Source organism: Coregonus clupeaformis, chromosome 2 (genome assembly GCF_020615455.1).
Source record: "Coregonus clupeaformis isolate EN_2021a chromosome 2, ASM2061545v1, whole genome shotgun sequence".
NCBI lineage: Eukaryota > Metazoa > Chordata > Actinopteri > Salmoniformes > Salmonidae > Coregonus > Coregonus clupeaformis.
Genome location: NC_059193.1, coordinates 1,460,284 through 1,481,189, shown reverse-complemented (window position 1 = coordinate 1,481,189; position 20,906 = coordinate 1,460,284). Strand labels below are relative to the sequence as shown.

Sequence of the window (20,906 nt, the reverse complement as noted above, 5' to 3'; positions counted from 1 at the left end):
AGCTTATTGTTCCCGACAGTTAGGGTTCAGCTTAAATTCCGATAAACACAGCTTTGGTTTATAATTTAGTTTTTATTGTGTCTAATCTTTCATTACGCACAGAGAGACGCCAGTGTTTATGATTTATTAGATGGACCTAGACACAACCATGGCTGAGATTGAATGTTTGACTCTGCATGTGGTATGGCAGAAATGATTTTGTCTAATAATATATGATAACACGTGGAATTTGATGATTTATAACTCGCTATCACATCTGACCTTAGGACCTTTTTTCACGGGAGAGGCAAAAAAAATCTAGAACTATAATATCAACTGTCACGCTTTTATTCTCACAAAAACCCACCACATTGCCTCGCTATTAATCAATAACCCACCGCATTGCCTCGCTATTAATCAATAACTCACTGCATTGCCTCGCTATTAATCAATAACTCACCGCATTGCCTCGCTATTAATCAATAACTCACTGCATTGCCTCGCTATTAATCAATAACTCACCGCATTGCCTCGCTATTAATCAATAACCCAGCGCATTGCCTCGCTATTAATCAATAACCCACCGCATTGCCTCGCTATTAATCAATAACCCACCGCATTGCCTCGCTATTAATCAATAACCCACCGCATTGCCTCGCTATTAATCAATAACCCACCGCATTGCCTCACTATTAATCAATAACCCACCGCATTGCCTCGCTATTAATCAATAACCCACCGCATTGCCTCGCTATTAATCAATAACCCGCCGCATTGCCTCACTATTAATCAATAACCCACCTCATTGCCTCGCTATTAATCAAATGGAGCTTTCCACGAGTCCAATGCCCACTGTTTCAAATCTGTCCATACAGACGGAATAATGACTATTGTCTAGCATCATTATTCTCTTATTAGAAGCCATACGTCATTCTCTTTTCTTATGACAGGTGAACATTCCCCAGCCTACATACGTCCATATTTGAACCCACCATTATATCTGCATATAATAATCATTTGGTGGGTGCTTATAATTTTCCTGTTTCATACATGTACAAGTGTGTATTAATACACGTGTGTGAATTGGAAATGTGGCATAGCCCACTCTCCCTGAGACACCCTCGGAGAATGGGGTTACGGCCAGCGTCAGCCATTATCAATGGCGACCCTGGAGCAATTAGGTTTAACTGCCTTGCTCAAGGGCACATCAACAGATGTGTCCCGTGTAGCTCAGTTGGTAGAGCATGGCGTTTGCAACGCCAGGGTTGTGGGTTCGATTCCCGCGGGGGGCCAGTATGAAAAAATGTATAAATAAAATAATAATATGTATGCAGTCATTAACTGTCAGTCGCTCTGGATAAGAGCATCTGCTAAATGACGTAAACGTAAATAGATTCGAACTAGCAACCTTTTGATTACTGGGTCAATGCTACCTGACACATATGGCAATTACAAAATCACAGTAGCATGTCCAATAGCAAGGCATAACAGATGAAAAACGATGTGAGCGTTTCTTGCTTTTCCGATTATTTCTCCTCCCTAGATGCGCGACACTGATATGGCGTGAAAATAAGGATGCTCATTTTCTTTTGTTCTCCGATTCACTTTGAATATTTTTTGGTGTTGTTGGCATCTCTTGGCTTTACACTGGTGGTGTTGTGAGGGGATCTGCCTGTCAGACTAGCCGCTGGCAATATTACACAGGACTACTGTAACTTGACTGGAGTCTTCATCCCTCTCCCTCTCTCTCTCTCTCTCTCTCTCTCTCTCTCTCTCTCTCTCTCTCTCTCTCTCTCTCTCTCTCTCTCTCTCTCTCTCTCTCTCTCTCTCTCTCTCTCTCTCTCTCTCTCTCTCTCTCTCTCTCTCTCTCTCTCTCTCTCTCACTACCTCTCCCTCACTCCCTCTCTGCATGTCCAGAAGGTCAGTCTCAGACAGTCTAAATACCACTGTGTCACTGAGACTAAACCCAGACAGTCTAAAAGGCCATAATGAACCTCTCTACCTTCACATTCATGTCTTCTGACTCGGGAGATGAATTCCTCTGTGTGTTCTACTGGTCTTTACAACTGTTGAAACAGGAGGGGCTGATTCTGGTCTTGGAGGAGCTGCAGTGCTTGCAGGTTTTTTCTCCAACCCAGCTGTAACACATGAAAGACAATGATAGTCCAGATGAAGGACGATAATAGTGTTGATGAATCAGGTGTGTTAGTGCACGGCTGGAGCAAAACCCACAATTTCTTCTCCATAAACATCCCCCCCGCCCCCCCCCCCCCACCTCCTACTAGTATTGACTTTGCTGATTACTACTTTGTTGAGGGAAAATGTACTTGCTATGACTAAGATATGTGGTTGTCTCACCTACCTATCTGAAGATAAATGCACTAACTGTAAGTCACTCGGGATAATAGTGTCTGCTAAATGATGAACATGTCTCACTAAACATCTACCACACTCTTCTTCAACAATAAATAAGAAACAGTTGATCACAAAAAAAGAACACTCTTCTTCAAAAAAAGTCCAATAACGACTCTCTCTCTCCCCTCTCTTTCTCTCTCCCTCCCTCCCTCCCTCCCTCCCTCTCTCCTCCTCCTCCTCTCTCCTCCCTCCCTCCCTCCCTCCCTCCCTCCCTCTCTTTCTCTCTCTCTCCCCTCTCTCTCCCTCCCTCTCTTTCTGTCTTTCTCCCCTCTCTCTCTCCCTCCCTCCAGCTCCTAACCATCGACGACAACTTCTGTGGCCTGGATATGAATGCTCCGCTGGGGGTGTCAGAGATGGTGCAGGGCATCCCTCTGTTCTCCGACTCCACCGACAAGATGACCTCGGTCATCGCCTACGTCTACAAGAACCACTCTCTGGCCTTCGTGGGCACCAAGAGCGGGCGCATCAAGAAGGTAGGCGGGCGGCCATTGATACTATTACCATTCTGTCCCAGTGGTCTCCCACAGGGGATTGTGGAGGGATACTAGGAGATACGAGGAGATTGATTTTCAACAAATGGGCTGAGTCGGCTGTTTTCTCTTCAGGAGGAAGAGGTGGAGGAGGAGGGGAAAGTGTGTGTGTGTGTGTGTGTTTGTGTTTGTGTGTCAGAAAGTGAGGATCTCGAGACCCCCTCAGGGGTTTTATTAATAGAGGCAAGCCTATCTGGTGTCTGGACGTTCCTCCTGATCCATGGTCTTGTATAATACATGCTTGTATATACCATGGAAATCTACTCACTGTTCACTGTAGCTGCTGCAATATCATTTTTGTCCACAATGCTGAAATATTCTCTAAAATGATACAAACCATACGACATTTCCCATTGTACAAAGAAACTAAAGAAGTAGCCGCCATAAACAGATCAACCGGTAGAGACAGTGTTTTGAAGTGTGTGACTGTAGCGTGGGTGGATAAGCCTGGTGCAGCGTGTCAGAGCCCCAGCCTGGGCCCCTGCTGCCCCCAACGCCCCCCTCTCAGGGAGCCCTGTCCTGAGGTAATTGGATGATGCGGTGCTGGGGGGCTCTGGGCCTGCTTCTCTGATGTGTTGACAGGGGTGTGAGCATACACACAGCCATGACTGAGACTAATCCTGGGCCAAGCCAGCTAGCCGCTCCTGGCTCTGAGGACAATAGTATTATAAAGAAAAGGAAGCAGATGGAGAGAGTGGTGCTGAGAGAAGGAAGGAGAGGAGAGAGTGGTGCTGAGAGAAGGAAGGAGAGGAGAGAGTGGTGCTGCGAGAAGGAAGGAGAGCGATAGAAAGAGAGGGAGAAGGATGCCAGGCAGAGGTGTGTGTATGTGTGTGTGTGTGTGTGTGTGTGTGTGTGTGTGTGTGTGTGTGTGTGTGTGTGTGTGTGTGTGTGTGTGTGTGTGTGTGTGTGTGTGTGAGTGAAAGAGAGGGAGAGGGAAAAAGAGAGAGCGACATCCTTTTATTCTCCACTCCTCTCCCTCCAAGAAGTTTATAAGAACTTAGTCAACAGGCAGGATTCCCGTTAGCCTTGTTGTTGTTGTTCTGTTGTTGTTATCCCTATGTCAGTGTGGGAGTAATCCAGCTAGGCTGCGTTAAGACAGACAGGCTGAGGCAGCAGTAAGTGGCTAGCAGCATGGCCCAGTCACGTCTCAGAGCACGGCCCATCAGACGAGCCCTCAATTCAGCCTGAACAGCCTCAGCCTCTCCCTCCCCAGAGAGCTGGAGCAGAGCAGAGAGGAAGGGAGAGAGCAGAGAGAGAGAGGTTGTTTGAAGTGGTTATGTAGTCTACATAGCCAAGAGCCTGCTAGATGACTTTGTAGTCTATAGTCTAGGTAGAGCTGTGGGAGTATTAGTCAGGACAAAGATACACACACACATGTTGAATGTGCACACAGAACACACACATACACAAACAATATTTCCCTCTGATACCACATGACCCTTTCCAGATCCCCCTCTTTTACAATCAGCCCCCCATATTAAATAGATCATTAGATGATGTCAGTGCTGGTAAAACCAAACAGGACAATAAAAGGGTCTGCTCCCATGGCCGTTCATCAGCGTGTTTATAGCCCTGCCTAATGGACAGTGATTTATACAGGACTGTCTCTCCACTCTCCAACACTACTCTGACTGTTATTTATCACAGCACTGACTAACATATCCCATGTCACACTGAATAAATATTAGCAGGATGGCTAAGGGTGGGTGGGTTCATGTAGTTTACTCTGCCGATGTGCATGGCATAAATGTTAGCATTTATTGGCCCTTGTTTATGACATCATGAAGCCTACCTTGTGGTCCTGTTTGGTTATATACTCTGGGCTGCAGGAAGTTAATTCACTGACTGAATTAAAGCCTGTGAAATTATTTTATGACCGGGGTTGAGTATAACGCACTGTACACACAGGAATTATGGATCTGGATTTCAAGTATGCAATGGTCGCTTACTATGGTCTCTTGCAATCGTCTCTCGTACACACACACATACACATGCGTACACACACAAACACACACACACACCTTCCAAAGTCCCTTCTGACATACTCAGTCAGAGCTGTGTTTCATAACACTACATGTATATCTCGTCAACATAAAAGCAGCTGTAGAACGCGGCGCTTCAGAACTGTCAAAGTGCTGCGTACTCTCTGTCCTGTAGCCCCGTTCCTCCTATTGTGCAGCGTACTCTCTGTCCTGTAGCCCCGTTCCTCCTATTGTGCAGCGTACTCTCTGTCCTGTAGCCCCGTTCCTCCTATTGTGCAGCGTACTCTCTGTCCTGTAGCCCGTTCCTCCTATTGTGCAGCGTACTCTCTGTCCTGTAGCCCCGTTCCTCCTATTGTGCAGCGTACTCTCTGTCCTGTAGCCCCGTTCTCCTATTGTGCAGCGTACTCTCTGTCCTGTAGCCCCGTTCCTCCTATTGTGCAGCGTACTCTCTGTCCTGTAGCCCCGTTCCTCCTATTGTGCAGCGTACTCTCTGTCCTGTAGCCCCGTTCCTCCTATTGTGCAGCGTACTCTCTGTCCTGTAGCCCCGTTCCTCCTATTGTGCAGCGTACTCTCTGTCCTGTAGCCCCGTTCCTCCTATTGTGCAGCGTACTCTCTGTCCTGTAGCCCCGTTCCTCCTATTGTGCAGCGTACTCTCTGTCCTGTAGCCCCGTTCCTCCTATTGTGCAGCGTACTCTCTGTCCTGTAGCCCGTTCCTCCTATTGTGCAGCGTACTCTCTGTCCTGTAGCCCCGTTCCTCCTATTGTGCAGCGTACTCTCTGTCCTGTAGCCCGTTCCTCCTATTGTGCAGCGTACTCTCTGTCCTGTAGCCCCGTTCTCCTATTGTGCAGCGTACTCTCTGTCCTGTAGCCCCGTTCCTCCTATTGTGCAGCGTACTCTCTGTCCTGTAGCCCCGTTCCTCCTATTGTGCAGCGTACTCTCTGTCCTGTAGCCCCGTTCCTCCTATTGTGCAGCGTACTCTCTGTCCTGTAGCCCCGTTCCTCCTATTGTGCAGCGTACTCTCTGTCCTGTAGCCCCGTTCCCCCACGCTCCTATTGTGCTGCGAAGCCCCTGACCTGATGTGGTTTGTCCTGGCCTGTTTAGCGCCTCGCTCCTTTTCTCACTCTCTCTCCCTCGCTTTCTCTCTCTTCTTTTGGATGGAGGGAGGGACGAGTGTGGTCGGGGTAAAGCCATTTCCCGGGACTTTCATGGGGCTTGTGGTTACTGTAAGCCCAGGGTGGTGTGGCTGTGGCGTGTAGAGGGTTAACCCTGGCATGGTTTCTCTGTATTTCTCCATATATCGCTTTTTTACATCCTTCTCCCAGATTTTCTTCCAAATAATGAGTTGATCCAACATTGTTTCCCAAGTTATTTCATCATTCCTTATCAACGTAATCACGTTGCATCGACGTCTCCATTTAACTCAGGTTCCAACCCCCCCAAAATACACAGGGTTTCACGCTTGGGTTGATGTCAAATTGAATTGACGTCGGTTAACTTGACATCTCAATCAAAAATCTATCAAAATTGGACGTGGATCTGACTTCTTTGCCTAGTGGGCTCTCTCACCCTCTCCATCCCTCTTTCTCTCCACCCATCTCTTTCTCCAACCTCTTCCTTCTCCACCCCCTCTCATCATGCCTCATTGGACAGACCCCCCCACCCCCAATACTTTTATAACACCTCCTGCCATTTGGTAGTGAATGGCTCCATATGGCCAAAGTCTTTCTTCTCCCAGAATGCCTCTGGCTTTGGCCCTGGGGCTGGTGATAGCGGGTGTGTTCCAAATGGCACCCTATTCCCTATATAGTGCACTACTTTTGCACTATTTAGGGAACAGGGTACCATTTGGGATGTAGACAGAGAGATTAAGATGGAGACAGATTTAAACCCATTACTAACGGTCAGCGCTCGGTGTCAGCGCTCGGTGTCAGGCCAAGGGTAAGGTTTCCCTGGGTGGATATACTGGTTACCCCACTACAGGCCAAGGCTGGTCGGACACCTCAGTAGAGAGAGGGGTGGAGGGGTGGAGCGGGAGGAGAGCAGGGTTGAGATTGAGGCCCCCTGCTGAGGTGTTAATGCATCTCCCCCTGCCCAGCCCGATGAGGGAGAGCGGTCCGCTCAATACGATGAGCAGCTAACCTTGAACTGGAAACACACACACATGGGAAGTGGGCTTGATGGGGCCCAGCGTGGTGTTTGTGAGGGGTTTTGGTTTGTGTGTGTGGAAGGGGGTGGTGGGCTAGAGGGGTGGTGGAGGGAGACTGCTGCTGGTTGTCAGGAGAGATGGAGGGAAGGAAGAACGGGTCAATTTGCCGGTGAATGGTTCATGTTTGTTTGTGAAGGGAAAGGTCAACCTATCCTCTAGCCTCGTCCTCTTGTTTCTCTTCCTTAGCCCTTTCCCCTCCTCCTCCTCCATCTCTCTCTCTCTCTCTTTCTCTCCATCTCTCTCTCTCTCCATCTCTCTCTCTCTCTCTCTCTCTCTCTCTCTCTCTCTCTCTCTTACTCCGTCCCTCCCTCCTTCCTTCTCTCCCTCCCTCTCTACTTCACACTCAATGTCATACCAGTAAGTGCTCACGGTGAATGGCTTCTCACCCCCTAGTCACACCTCCCATCAAACACATCTCCACTACTCCACAAGACTAGCCATCATACTTATTCATGTTCTTCCCTTTGTCTATGGAGATTGAATTGAGGGTCAAATTCTAGAACATGATATTGCACATTGGATTCCTGCTTAGTGTGCACGTGTGTGTGTGTGCATGTCATGCCTTGACAGGACACATGTGCCTGCGAATTTGTTGTGTGTGTGTGTGTGTGTGTGTGGACTCTGAAGACCCAGATGCAGATTATTGAAATGGTGTGAGGGAGCTGTAGCCAGTGAAGCAGGGGATTAACTGCTTAGAGCTAATGAGAGAGAGAGAGAGAGAGAGAGAGAGAGAGAGAGAGAGAGAGAGAGAGAGAGAGAGAGAGAGAGAGAGAGAGAGAGAGAGAGAGAGAGAGAGAGAGAGAGAGAGAGAGAGAGAGAGAGAGAGAGAGAGAGAGAGAGAGAGAGAGAGATGTCCCTGTGTGTGTGTGTGTGCTTGCGTGCATGTGTATATGTGCATGCATGTAAACAGGTCACATTAGAGGCAAGGGTCATATGGCTGTGCAGCATATGATAAACACACAGCCTTTGGAACAACATAAACACAACCACTCTACAACACAGAGAAACAGACACACTGGATACACAATATAACCACTCCAGTCCTGTATCCCTACAGATAGAGAGGGAGGGAGGGAGGGAGGGAGGAAGGAAGGGAGGGAGGGAGGGAGGGAGGGAGGGAGGGAGGGAGGGAGGGAGGGAGGGAGGGAGGGAGGGAGGGAGGAGAGAGAGAGAGAGAGGGAGAGAGAGGAGGGAGAGAGGGATAGGCTGAGAGAGAGGGAGAGGTAGAGGGAGATAGAGAGGGAGGGAGAGAGGGAGAGAGAGAGGGAGGGAGAGAGAGAGGGAGGGATAGAGGGAGAGAGGTAGAGAGAGGGATGGGCTGAGAGAGAGGGAGAGGTAGAGGGAGAGATAGAGGGAGGGAGAAAGGGATGGGCTGAGAGAGAGGGAGAGGAAAGGAGAGAGGGAGAGACGGGGCAGAATGGAAGGAGAGAGAGATGAATGGATGGTTAAAGAGGCCGAGCGAGAGATTGAGAGTGAACAAGGTAGAGAGACATGGAAATTGATAGAGTGCGAAGGAGAAAGAGAGAGCATGCCTCTAGGACCATTAGGGTTCACTCTCAATCTCCCGCCTGCCTGCCTGCCTGCCTAGTACACACATAAACACACACACACACTGCCCGCCTCACCTTTCCATTTGGCCCGTGTGTGAAACACAGCATTTAGTTAATGAAAAGCAGAACAGCAGGGAAAGTAATCTCTCCCCTGATTTAGACAGAGGGCCACCGAGCACAGAGGTTAAGGATGTGTGTGTGTGTGTCGAGTCAGGAGACCTAGGTGGTGGCCGCGTGTGTGTTTGAAAAAATAGCTCCACACCTCATGCGTCTGATTCTGGGGGTATTGGCCTTTTCCTCCCACTGGCTCTGCTGGCTCGCTCATAATGGATAACCCACCGATGGTTGAGGAGGGTGATAGTGCACACACAACCCTGGCTGCATTACAGCATCACCAAAGCGTGTCAGCAAGGGCTCGCCTCCAGCTATGAATCATGGGACTTGTAGTTTTAGGTGTAGAGCCATAGTGACGTGTCATTAATATGCCCCTCTGATTCTCTGATGGTTTTCAACTCTTTGCTATTTCAGGGCACGCAAACAAAATGAGTCAAATCGATATGAGTGCTTCATTCCAGAGATGAGGTTGGTGCATTTGACCTTTTCCTGAAAAAACTAATTAGCATTCTGACATGACACTTTCCTTTCTCGGCATGCTTCGAATTTTCTGTTGCCCTTTTATTTAAGGGAAAAGGGGGGAGAGAGATTTGATAGATAGATAGAGAGAGAGAGAGAGAGAGAGAGAGAGAGAGAGAGAGAGAGAGAGAGAGAGAGAGAGAGAGAGAGAGAGAGAGAGAGAGAGAGAGAGAGAGAGAGAGAGAGAGAGAGAACATTTCTGTCTCTGCTCTCATTCCGAAGAATAAGTATCTGTAAAGGCCTATTCATCCATGAATGATTTGAGTGCCTGGGCCCTCTAATCGGAGTGGAGTGAAGGGTTGGTGCTCCTCAGTGCAGATAGATAGCAGGCAGCACCAAGAGGAAAATGTTTGCTCATGCACTCCCAACCTGAGCAAAATACTGCTGAATACTCCCCATATCTGACAGTTAGTGGAGTTATTGGAGCTGGAAGTGGAACTGAGGTGGCATTGAGGTGATTTGAACTCTCTCCCCTCCGTTAGTGTGGTTGATAGGATGCCAGTAGGGATGATAGACAGTAGAGGTGTGTGTGTGTGTGTGTGTGTGTGTGTGTGTGTGTGTGTGTGTGTGTGTGTGTGTGTGTGTGTGTGTGTGTGTGTGTGTGTGTGTGTGTGTGTGTGTGTGTGTGTGTGTGTGTGTGTGTGTGTGTGTGTGTGTGTGTGTGTGTGTGTGTGTGTGTGTGTGTGTGTGTGCCGAGGGTGTATACAATTCCATCCATCACACATCTATGCCTGCATGAACTGTATGTGTGTATCAGAAACATTGAAATGGCGTTTTAACACCAGAGAGTTCAATAAAAAGTGAGAGCGTAATAGAAAAAGGGGAGGCGTGCTGGGAGGAAACATAGGAACTCTCTATCCGCCTGCCTCACAACAAAACAAGTGAAGCGGCTGTTTCTCACATATCTCCTCCGTTTCCTTTCTCTCTGTCATAATTACCATGTCTGTATGCTGTCTGCCAGGCCCGGCCGGCAGAGCCCTGTGTTTACAAGGAGCTAATTGAAGAGGGTTATGAGATAGGCCTGCTCCCTTTAAACCGCTGTAAACAGACCATGAACACCGCTGAGACCAGGGAGACCAAACCCCTCTGGGAGGGGATGGGCCAAACAGTGACCATGGTAGGGTTGCGTTCAGCAGGACGCAACGTTTTGGAATGTTCAGATAGAAATATGTTTTGTAGAACAGACATGCCCCTCTGACATGTAGAATAAGGAATCACGTTGGATCTATTCATGGTATTTCTATCTGCAACGTTCAACAATGTTTGGCTACTGAACGTGACTCTGGCTTCACAGGGTCTTCCTGGCATGATGGCACCTTGGGTTTGGTTCCTAATATTGGGTTTGGTTCCTAGTACTGGGTTTGGTTCCTAGTACTGGGTTTGGTTCCTAGTACTGGGTTTGGTTCGTAATACTGGGTTTGGTTTGTAGTACTGGGTTTGGTTCGTAGTACTGGGTTTGGTTCATAGTACTGGGTTTGGGTCCTAGTATTGGGTTTGGTTTGTAGTATTGGGTTTGGTTCGTAATACTGGGTTTGGTTTCTAGTATTGGTTTGATTCCTAGTGCTGTAAGCCTATGTCTCTTTGAGTGGATGGGATTAGGGGCCCAAGTTATTCCAGACCATGTGACCTGTCCTGGAAAAGCACTTCTGCCCCCCCAAAAATGAGTGATGCTTATAATTCGTAGGTTTGGGAGATCTTGGAGAGGGCAGTTGATTGGTTGTTGAGTGTAGTTAGCTAGTTAGGTAGGGTTGTATGATTGGCTTTTTACATGACGATTTTAGAAAGGGTGTTGAATTTGTTGTTATTTTGTTGATTGAAGCTCTGCTGGGTATGCAGCCTAGTTGTTAGTTGATTGTAGCTGTGGTGTTGCTAGAGCAAAGTGTAGCAGCCATTGTTAGTGGGTGTGGAGGGAGAAGTGAAGAATTGGAGCAGTTTACAGCTGGCAGCACTGCAGAGCTCCGTGGCTTCCTCTACGACACAGTCATTAATCACACAAACAGAGATGCAGTACAGAGGCACTATAACCCCCCCCCCCCCACAACACACACGCACGCACGCACACACACACACACACACACACACACACACAGTCTTGTACAGCTAACCTTGTGGGGACACACAATTCAGTCCCATTCAAAATCCTATTTTCCCTAACCCTTAACCCTGAACCTAACCCTAGCTCCTAACCCTAACCTTAACCCTAAACCTAACTTTAACCCAAAAACCTAACCTTAACCCTAACCCTAAACCTAACCCTAGATCCTAACCCTAACCCTAAAACAAACCCTAGTTCCTAACCCTAACCCTTAACGTAATTCTAACCCTAACACTAATTCTAACCTTAACCCTAAACCCACTAGAAATAGCATTTGACCTTGTGGGGACTAACAAAATGTCCCCAGTTGGTCAAATGTTGGTTCATTTACTAATTAAACACGCCCCCCCCCCCCACACACACACATACACACAGAACAAAAGTATTCTACACAAACATCGCCCCACAACCAAACACACTCCAATGCCATCGAAAAACAATGACAACTCACAACCGCCAAAGTAGTTAGCATAGCCCTCACCTCCCCAGAAAAGACTTACCTTTCAAATCACACCACGACTTGCTCATCCAATTGGACCAAGCTATTTGTATTCTACAGCCATTCAACCAATGGGAATGAAATTACAAAGTATCAATAGCTGTACAGGCTGGTGCTGAGGTATCGTAGTCTAGAGGACCTAGTGATGTACCAAGATGCCCTAGAATCAACACACACACCATACACACTCACGCTCACACACACACTAGAGATTGTGAACAGTCATCCGATAAGCATCGAAACGCGTCTCTTTTCAGACACAGGAAGAGCTGCTTGACTCTCGAGTAATGACTGTGTAGCAGACTGTGAACGCTCTCCCTCAAACATTTAATTAAAACTCCAAGTTGATATGCTTTAATTAAACAGTGCTGTGAAAGGTTATACAAATTATCTTTCTTTTGTGGCCATGGTAAAAAACGTGCATTGTTTTAATTAGTCCAAAAGGTGTGTTTATTGTGTAGTACGTGTGTGTGTGTGTGTGTGTGTGTGTGTGTGAGTGTCTATGTGTGTGTGTACATACGCGTTTACTTGCCCGGCTTATTTTTGGGCAAATGTAATTTTATTAATAAAATTGATAAATCACCGCTATACCCAATCTGCATAACATTGCACTCTCCTGATGGTTGTGTGCATATCTTACTGAACAGACCCTTGCTGGATATGGAGATGATGTCTGTCTTTTATTACAGAAACATGACCTACTCTCATCCTTGTATTGTGGAATATGGTTTTCCAACCCACAGAAGTTGTCATTGGAGATTTGTTGAAGTTACATCCATCATGTTATCTTCAGACATCATGCATTACATCATCTCAAATCCACTGATGGATAACTGATGGTAGAGGTCATTAATTAAGTCCAAGATCTATTATACTCTCCTGGCCTGTCAGCTTCTGCTGTACTGCATATCTGTGGACGAACTCTGTCATCACCTCCCTCCCTCCCTCCCTCCCTCCCTCCCTCCCTCCCTCCCTCCCTCCCTCCCTCCCTCCCTCCCTCCCTCCCTCCCTGTGTGATTTATCAGTCTCAGTCTAGATGTCCCTTTAACAGTAGAGAACATGATGCAGGTGAGACTCCAACAGCCAATCAGGGCCCAGCTTTGGGTCTCTGGGGGTGACCAGCACTCCTCTCTCCTCTCTCTGCAGCAGAGCAGGAAAAAGGGCTGGCTAGCTCACAACTGGGTCACTCACACACAGGATTCTGGCAGACACACACACAATCGCACACAATCACAATCACACACTCGCACACACACCCACACACTCACGTACACTCACGTAAACTCTCCCAGAGACAATACTACTACACACAGCTACACAGACACAGCCTTCAGAAAGAGGTGTGTTGAGGGAGTTTGTGTGTGTTATGTGTGTGTTGTGTGAGTGTGTGCATACACATTTACTTCTATTATCCTCATACATCCATACTATTGGTGCGGTGTCGCCTGCAGTGGGGTGCGGTTACTCAATATGGATCCTTATTAAGTTGAGGTACAATAAACATCTTACAAGGGCTAGGGATGTCTGACAGACAGACAGCTTTGAAGTCTAAATCAGGTTTAGAATGAGAGCAAGAGAGAGAGAGAGGGAGAGAGAGAGAGAGAGAGAGAGAGAGAGAGAGAGAGAGAGAGAGAGAGAGAGAGAGAGAGAGAGAGCGCCCTCTGCCCCCCTTGCCTCCCCTCCCTCCCACCACCGCTCCTCCACACAGACCTAATAAGTGGATTTTTATCTCAGCTACACCGTCGTTCCCAAAGGATTATGGGATTTTTCGCCACGTACACGGAATGGTAATTGGCGATCGGGGAGAGAAACACGCGTCGGCGAAATAAGCGAAGGTCAGCTCATTACTACAAATCACCCTGCTTTTGTGTGTGAACGTACTTGTGTGTGTGTGTGTGTGTTTGTTTGTTTTCCCCTCAGGATCACCACACTGACCATAGTCATGTTTCATGTCCAGTTAGTGCTATATAACCTCATGACCCCCCCACCCACCCACCTACACACACCTTCCTCTAGCCCCTACACACAGGCCTCATACTAATGGCTGTGAGTGGAAGGGGTAGTGGTCTCAGTGGTAGGCCTTAAATGATGGTTGGGTCGGGGAGAGAGGGAGGTGAGGGGGATGTCACTGTCCAGGGGAACACACATTATCACTGGGCCTAGTGACAGCTGGGCATGTACCCTACTACCCTCCTCTCCTCTCTTCTCCTCTCCCATTATCTCTCCCCCTCTTCTCTTCTCACCCTGGAGCCCCCCATTTCCCTAACTGGCAGTGCTGACACAAGGACACATTTGCTTCCTCACAGACGGACACACACATGCATTCATGTATTCAATCATGTGCACAGACACACACCAACTCACACATCGATAGCGAGAGCACTTGTCCAACATTAAGTTCCCCGTCTTATCCAAGATGGCTTCCCAACTCTGGCATAAATCAACAAACATCCCTGTCTGGCGTCAGCATCCATAGTGTTGCTATCTCTGGCAGGGGGTGTTGAATGCTGATCTAAAAGCTAGCGGAGAAGACACGGTTCAGACAGTGATGTGTGTCTCCAGGGTCGTGCCCCCCCCCTTCACCCCCCTCTTCTGCCAGTCCCCTGCCAAGTCCAGCAGCCCGGGGCCAAAGGAACACTTCATTAATTGTTTTTTGGGGGGAGCAGTGCCCCTGTGCCCAGTAATCGTATCTCAGACCCCCTTATACCCCTGGCCTCTCAGCCCCCTCTGCTCTCTCTCACACCACCCAGACCAGTGTCACGCGAGAGGCTATGACTACAGCCTTCACTGATCCCGCTCCTCCCTTTGAAGCTCAGCCCTCTCTGTTTGATATAGTCAGTCAGCAGTCTGGCTCTGGAAACTGGACTCATGTCTCTGTTTCAAAATGGCAGTTTCAAAATGTTGGAGTGTCTGAAGAAGGAAAACAAAACAGGCCTTTGAGAGAAGACAAAGAGAGAGAGAAAGAGGGAGATAGAGAGAGAAAGAAACGGCAAGCGATAGAGAGAGAGAGAGCGAGACAGAGAGAGAGAACGAGAGAGAGAGACTGCATGACTGTGGGCCTCAGATGTAAAACCAAAGAGACACCGTTGCCCTTTTTTAATACAAACACGAAACAATAAAGTGCTAAAAAGACTGAATAAAAACGAGATGCGATAGAGGGGAAGTTGTCTGATGAATCTCGGCAGGGTTTAATTTGTGTGGCGGGCCCTGTTGACTTTACATCTCTTTTCTAAAACGACTGAACGTTGATCATGGGAGAAAAAATGCTGGGGAACGCGGCTCTTTTGTGAGTCGAATAAAAAGCTGAAGTTGCGATGCCTTCCGTCATCTCGTGACTCCTTGCCAGTCTCCCGGCATGTCATCAGCCACCAGATGTCAGTCCTCTCACCGCTCCCTGCCATAATAGCCCAAGATGGAACTGACGCAACGGTTCAAATAAGAAGGCAGCCGCACAAGGTGTCTCTCTTTCCTATGTGTCTGTGTGGTGTGTGTGTGTTTGGTTGTGTGCGCCTGTTTGAAACACACACAGACACACCCCTCTCCCCTCTAGAAGCTTTCCCCTCTTCACGCCCTTCATTCTGACACTCTGCTCCCTGGGAATTGGAGTTCCAAGGACACTGTGATGTGCATGTTTCCCAACTCCTTATTCCATGCCCTTTTATCCTCCAATCCCGACTCTACTACTCTCATCCCAGGAGATGAGAGAGCGGCCCCAGTTTACGCTCTCCATATGTAATCAAGTGCACCGTTTCATTACAGCTAAGCCAGCAGATGAGAGAGAAGAGAAAAAAGCTTAGTCACTAAATGTGCTGAATGTCAATGAGGGATCAGTCGATTGGTGGAGGAGAGGAGAGGAGGATGGAGGGAGGGAGGGATAAGAAACTTATATAAGAAAGGAGCAGTGGACGGTAATTTTAGGGGGGTTTTCTCTCCTGTTTTGCTAACAAAGCATTATGAGCGCCAACCGCAGCGGTTCCGTGTGATTTGGCCACCAAATCTGTCCTTGTTATGTCATTATAGGCATTTAGCCTCAGCTGCCTGCTCTCAGAACAGGCAAACCAAGCGCCCCCTCGTTTGTCAATGGTGGTGCTTTGCTTTGCACTCATCTGTTTCTCTAGCAAATGCCTGGTGCACCGCAAACATAGCCTATTTTAAAGTTACATTTAAAAGCATAGATTGATGGAAAACTGAACTAAGTTGTTGTTAGCTGCTAGCTGAGGCTAGCATCTTGTAGCCTATGTCAATGTGCTTAGACTAGGATCTTATAACCACATACCTCATGTGCTGTAGCAGGTGTCTGTACAGCATTGGCTGGCAATTGCCTAGCACTCAGTTTCACGCAATGTGAGCTGGAGACGTGGCAGAATGTCAAAGAAGGAAATACGCTTGGAAATAGAAATACCAGCCATGCGTCTCTCCAGACGGAGGGAAAGAGAAAGATGAAGGGATGGAGAGAGAGAGAGAGAGAGAGAGAGAGAGAGAGAGAGAGAGAGAGAGAGAGAGAGAGAGAGAGAGAGAGAGAGAGAAGGGAACATATTTCTGGCTGTAAGAGATCTTTTGGTCCCCTCTTCCTCTAACTTCAGCTGCCTGGCCACGTGATTCACCCTTCCATGTGTCCGTCACTTTGATTGACAGCTGAACAGTTGGAAGGGCTACTTCCTCTGCTTCGTGTCACCCTGGGTACTACATACCTGTTGGTTTGCCTCTCCCCTTCTCACCAAAATAGACAATAAAGATCATCTGGTAACATTTGGCAGCCTTGCCTGATTCCTCCCTCCCCCAAGTTCATTACTAGCTGCCATCCAGATGCTGCCGAATACTGCCGTGTTTGTATTTATATTTTGCACATAAAGCAAATCCTTCCTCCCTTAGATGGGTAATGAGCCTGTTGGAGGGGGAGGGGGTGTAGCATGGATAGAAGCCAAAGGCAGTAAAATTAGGAAATGAGTGAGGGAGGGAAGGAGGGAGAGAGGGAGAGGGGCGTGTGTCCCCGAGGACAATAATTTAGGCTTAATTTGTCCCACTAGAAAGTCAGCAAAAGTGCCAGAGCTCTGAGTCATAAAAGTTGTTTCCCCCCCTCTCATAAATATGCAAAATGAAATTGAAGATACAGCACCCTCCCACCCCCCTCTCTCTCTCTCTCGCGCGCTTCTCTTCCTCCTCTCAACTCTCTCTCTTTTCCTCTTCAGCACCCAAACATCACAGCTTCCTGTGTTCCAGGGCTCTGGGCTGGCGCTAGGCATTGTGGGAGGTGTAGTCCTGCAGCCCCATTGCTCCCTGTAGGAAGTCCCAGCATGCTCGGGGGCACCTATCTCCAACAACCACTTCCTCACTAATTAACCGCAACCTTTCTTACACACCGCCGTTGGCCCGCCGCATCACGCCTGATCTTATTGTTTTAGCAAAGCGCTCCTCACACACACGGCAGCACTATCCTGCCCCCTTCCCCTGCGCCATGTTAAATACATGCTACATGCTTCAGTGGAGATACATGCTAACCCTTTAGCGCTGTGTAATGGCACTAATAGCAGCAACATGCTACAATGGAGATACATGCTAACCCTTTAGCGCTGTGTAATGGCACTAATAGCAAAAACATGCTACAGTGGAGGTACACTACATGACCAAAAGTATGTGCACACCTGCTTGTTGAACATCTCATTCCAAAATCATGGGCATTAATATGGAATTGGTCCCCCCTTTGCTGCTATAACAGCCTCCACTCTTCTGGGAAGGCTTTCCACTAGATGTTGGAACATTGCTGCGGGACAAATCAAATCAAATGTTATTTGTCACATCTGCCGAATACAACAGGTGTAGACCTTACAGTGAAATGCTTACTTACAAGCCCTTAACCAACAATGCAATTTTAAGAAAGAATAGCAAAAAAAAAAAAAAAAAAAGCAAAAAAACATTAAATAAAAAATATATAAGCCACAAGCATTAGTGAGGTCAGGCACTTATGTTGGGTGATTAGGCCTGGCTCGCAATCGGCATTCCAGTTAATCCCAAAGGTGTTCGATGGGGTTGAGGTCAGGGCTCTGTGCAGGCCAGTCAAGTTCTTCCACACCGATCTCGACAAACCATGTCTGTATGGACCTCGCATTGTGCACGGGGGCATTGTCATGCTGAAACAGGAAAGGGCCTTCTCCAAACTGTTGCCACAAAGTTGGAAGCACAGGATCGTCTAGAATGTCATTGTATGCTGTAGTGTTTATATTTCCCTTCACTGGAACTAAGGGGCCTAGCCCGAACCATGAAAAACAGCCACAGACCATTATTCCTCCTCCAGCAAACTTTACAGTAGCGTCAGGTAGCGTTCTCCTGGCATCCGCCAAACCCAGATTTGTCCGTCGGACTGCCAGTTGGTGAAGTGTGATTCATCACTCCAGAGAACACGTTTCCACTCTCCAGAGTCCAATGGCGGAGAGCTTTACACCACTCCAGCCGACGCTTGGCATTGTGCATGATGATCTTAGGCTGATCTTAGGCTGCTCAGCCATGGAAACCCATTTCATAAAGCTCCCGACAAACAGTTATTGTGCTGACGTTGCTTCCAGAGGCAGTTTGGAACTCGGTAGTGAGTGTTGCAACTGCGCACAGACGATTTTTATGCGCTATGCACTCGGTGGTCCCGTTCTGTGAGCTTGTGTGGCCTACCACTTCGCGGCTGAGCCGTTGTTGCTCCTAGACGTTTCCACTTCACAATAACAGCACTTACAGTTGACCGGGGCACCTTTAGCAGGTCAGATATTTGACTAACTGACTTTTCAGAAAGGTGGCATCCTATGACGGTGCCACCACGTTGAAAGTCACTGAGCTCTTCAGTAAGGCCATTCTACTGCCAATGTTTGTCTATGGAGATTGCTTCACTGTGTGCTCGATTTTATACACTTGTCAGCAACGGGTGTGGCTGAAATAGCTGAATCCACTAATTTGAAGGGGTTTCCACATAAGTTTGTATATGGTGTACATGCTAACCCTTTATCGCTTTGTAATGGCACAAATAGCAGCAACATGCTACAGGGGAGATACATGCTAACCCTTTAGCGCTTTGTAATGGCACTAATAGCAGCAATAATGCTACAGTAGAGATACCTGCTAACCCTTTAGCGCTTTGTAATGGTGCTAATAGCAGCACACAACATAATAGTGGGCTCATTCAGCAGTGCAGCGCTGTACCCTGAAGCTAATTCTAAAAGAAGCTAATAGCAGCCAATGGCTAACAGTACAGTTCTGTGCAGTGAAGCTAATGCTAACAAAATGCTAACATTTAACTTGTTTGGCAACTGTAGAACTCTAATTGCATCATCTTGCCTGTCCTCTTTGTATGTCTGACTATGTCTCTCCAGCACTGTGTGTATAGCAGATGGAAACCCAATCCATTGGTGAACAGCAGCGGTTTATGAAATGCTATCCACCATGTTAGCCAGCATAAGTATCTGTTTCTACACCTTCCACGGGCCACAATCGATGCGGCGGATCCATTTCAATGATGTTTTCCCAGTTTGCCCTGTGTTAATAAAGGGGCATTTTACACTGAGTAGAAGCTGCTCTAGCCCCCCTGAGTCTCCTGTTGTACAGTACAGTGATATCAGCCCAGAGCTGGCTGTTGCTAGGACAGTATTATGGGATTCACTCCCTGCTCTCTGACATCTGGACATGTTTGAGTTTGGCTTCCTTGTTGGTGTACTGTACAGTGTCAGACTATGCATATTCAAGTTTTCAAGTGGCAAACTGGTAAACAAACACAGGCGTACACACACACACGCACGCGCGCACACACACACACAATTATATACTTTTAGTGCTTACTATTCTGAATTACAATTGAAACAAACAAAAAAATGTGGACACTGGTAAAGCATTGTGATTGAGTGTGTGTGTATGTGTGTGTGTGTGTGTGTGTGTGTGTGTGTTGTCAGGGCTGTAAAGGGGAAGGGAACTGTCAGGTGCTAATTGAGAGTGAGGCTATTTATACGACAGTGACTTCCTCTCTCTTCTGACCTGTCTACCCCCCCCACCACACCTGTCTGACTGGGATCAATGCACCACTCCACTCCTTTACAGACCCTCTGGAGGTGAGCGGCCGACCTTCCCACAGAATCCATTAGGGGAATTACAATTCAATCCAATCTGCAGAGGACTCTACCAACACACACACTCACACACTCAAAGACAACGCATGAATGCACACACACACACAGACACACACACACACACACACTTGCCAACTACGTGTCTACCCCTACAGTAAAGTGCCCACTCTGAATGTCAACTCCAGTGCAGCAGTCATTGGAGCAAATGCAGAGAGAGGAAGGGATGATTGATGTCAATCAAAAGTACATCTGCATGCATACATCCTGGTCAATAGAAGGCATACATCCTGGTGAATAGAAGGCATACATCCTGGTCAATAGAAGGCATACATCCTGGTCAATAGAAGGCATACATCCTGGTCAATAGAAGGCATACATCCTGGTCAATAGAAGGCATACATCCTGGTCAATAGAAGGCATACATCCTGGTCAATAGATGGCATACATCCTGGTCAATAGAAGGCATACATCCTGGTCAAAAGAAGATAAGGCATACATCCTGGTCAATAGAAGAGCGATTGAGTGAATGCATACATCCTGGTCAAAAGAAGAGTGATTGAGTGAATGCATACATCCTGGTCAAAAGAAGAGTGATTGAGTGAATGCATCCATCCTGGTCAATAGAAGAGTGATTGAGTGAATTGCCTTCCCCCTGGGCTAGGAAACCCCATTCAATAGTGCAGAGAAAAGGAAACCCCCCCCAAAAATGAAACCTTGATGGAAAAGGAATGAAATACAGTATGTTTTGCAGTCTGTTGTTGATGGCCAATGGTCTCTCCATACACACTCAGCTGGGGTAGATGTATATGTATTTACCATGGTGTCCTTGTGGGAGAGCATACTCTTGTCACTGTTGTGTGTGTGTGTGTGTCTGTCTTGACGTTTTGAAGTTTATTTTCACTAGATCATTTGATCTCT

The 20,906-nt window shown here is 47.6% G+C and overlaps 1 protein-coding gene across 3 annotated transcripts in view; it reads left to right on the top strand.

Moving 5' to 3' along the window:
• The window catches only part of LOC121550041 (plexin-A4-like), a 415,766-nt gene that overhangs the window by 57,546 nt on the left and 337,314 nt on the right, over positions 1-20,906 (top strand). For all 3 annotated transcript variants that reach the window (XM_041862120.2, XM_045225661.1, XM_045225663.1), the window contains exon 3: positions 2,685-2,867. In XM_041862120.2, the coding sequence (XP_041718054.2) occupies positions 2,685-2,867 (183 nt within the window). The remainder of the gene's footprint in view (positions 1-2,684; positions 2,868-20,906) is intronic.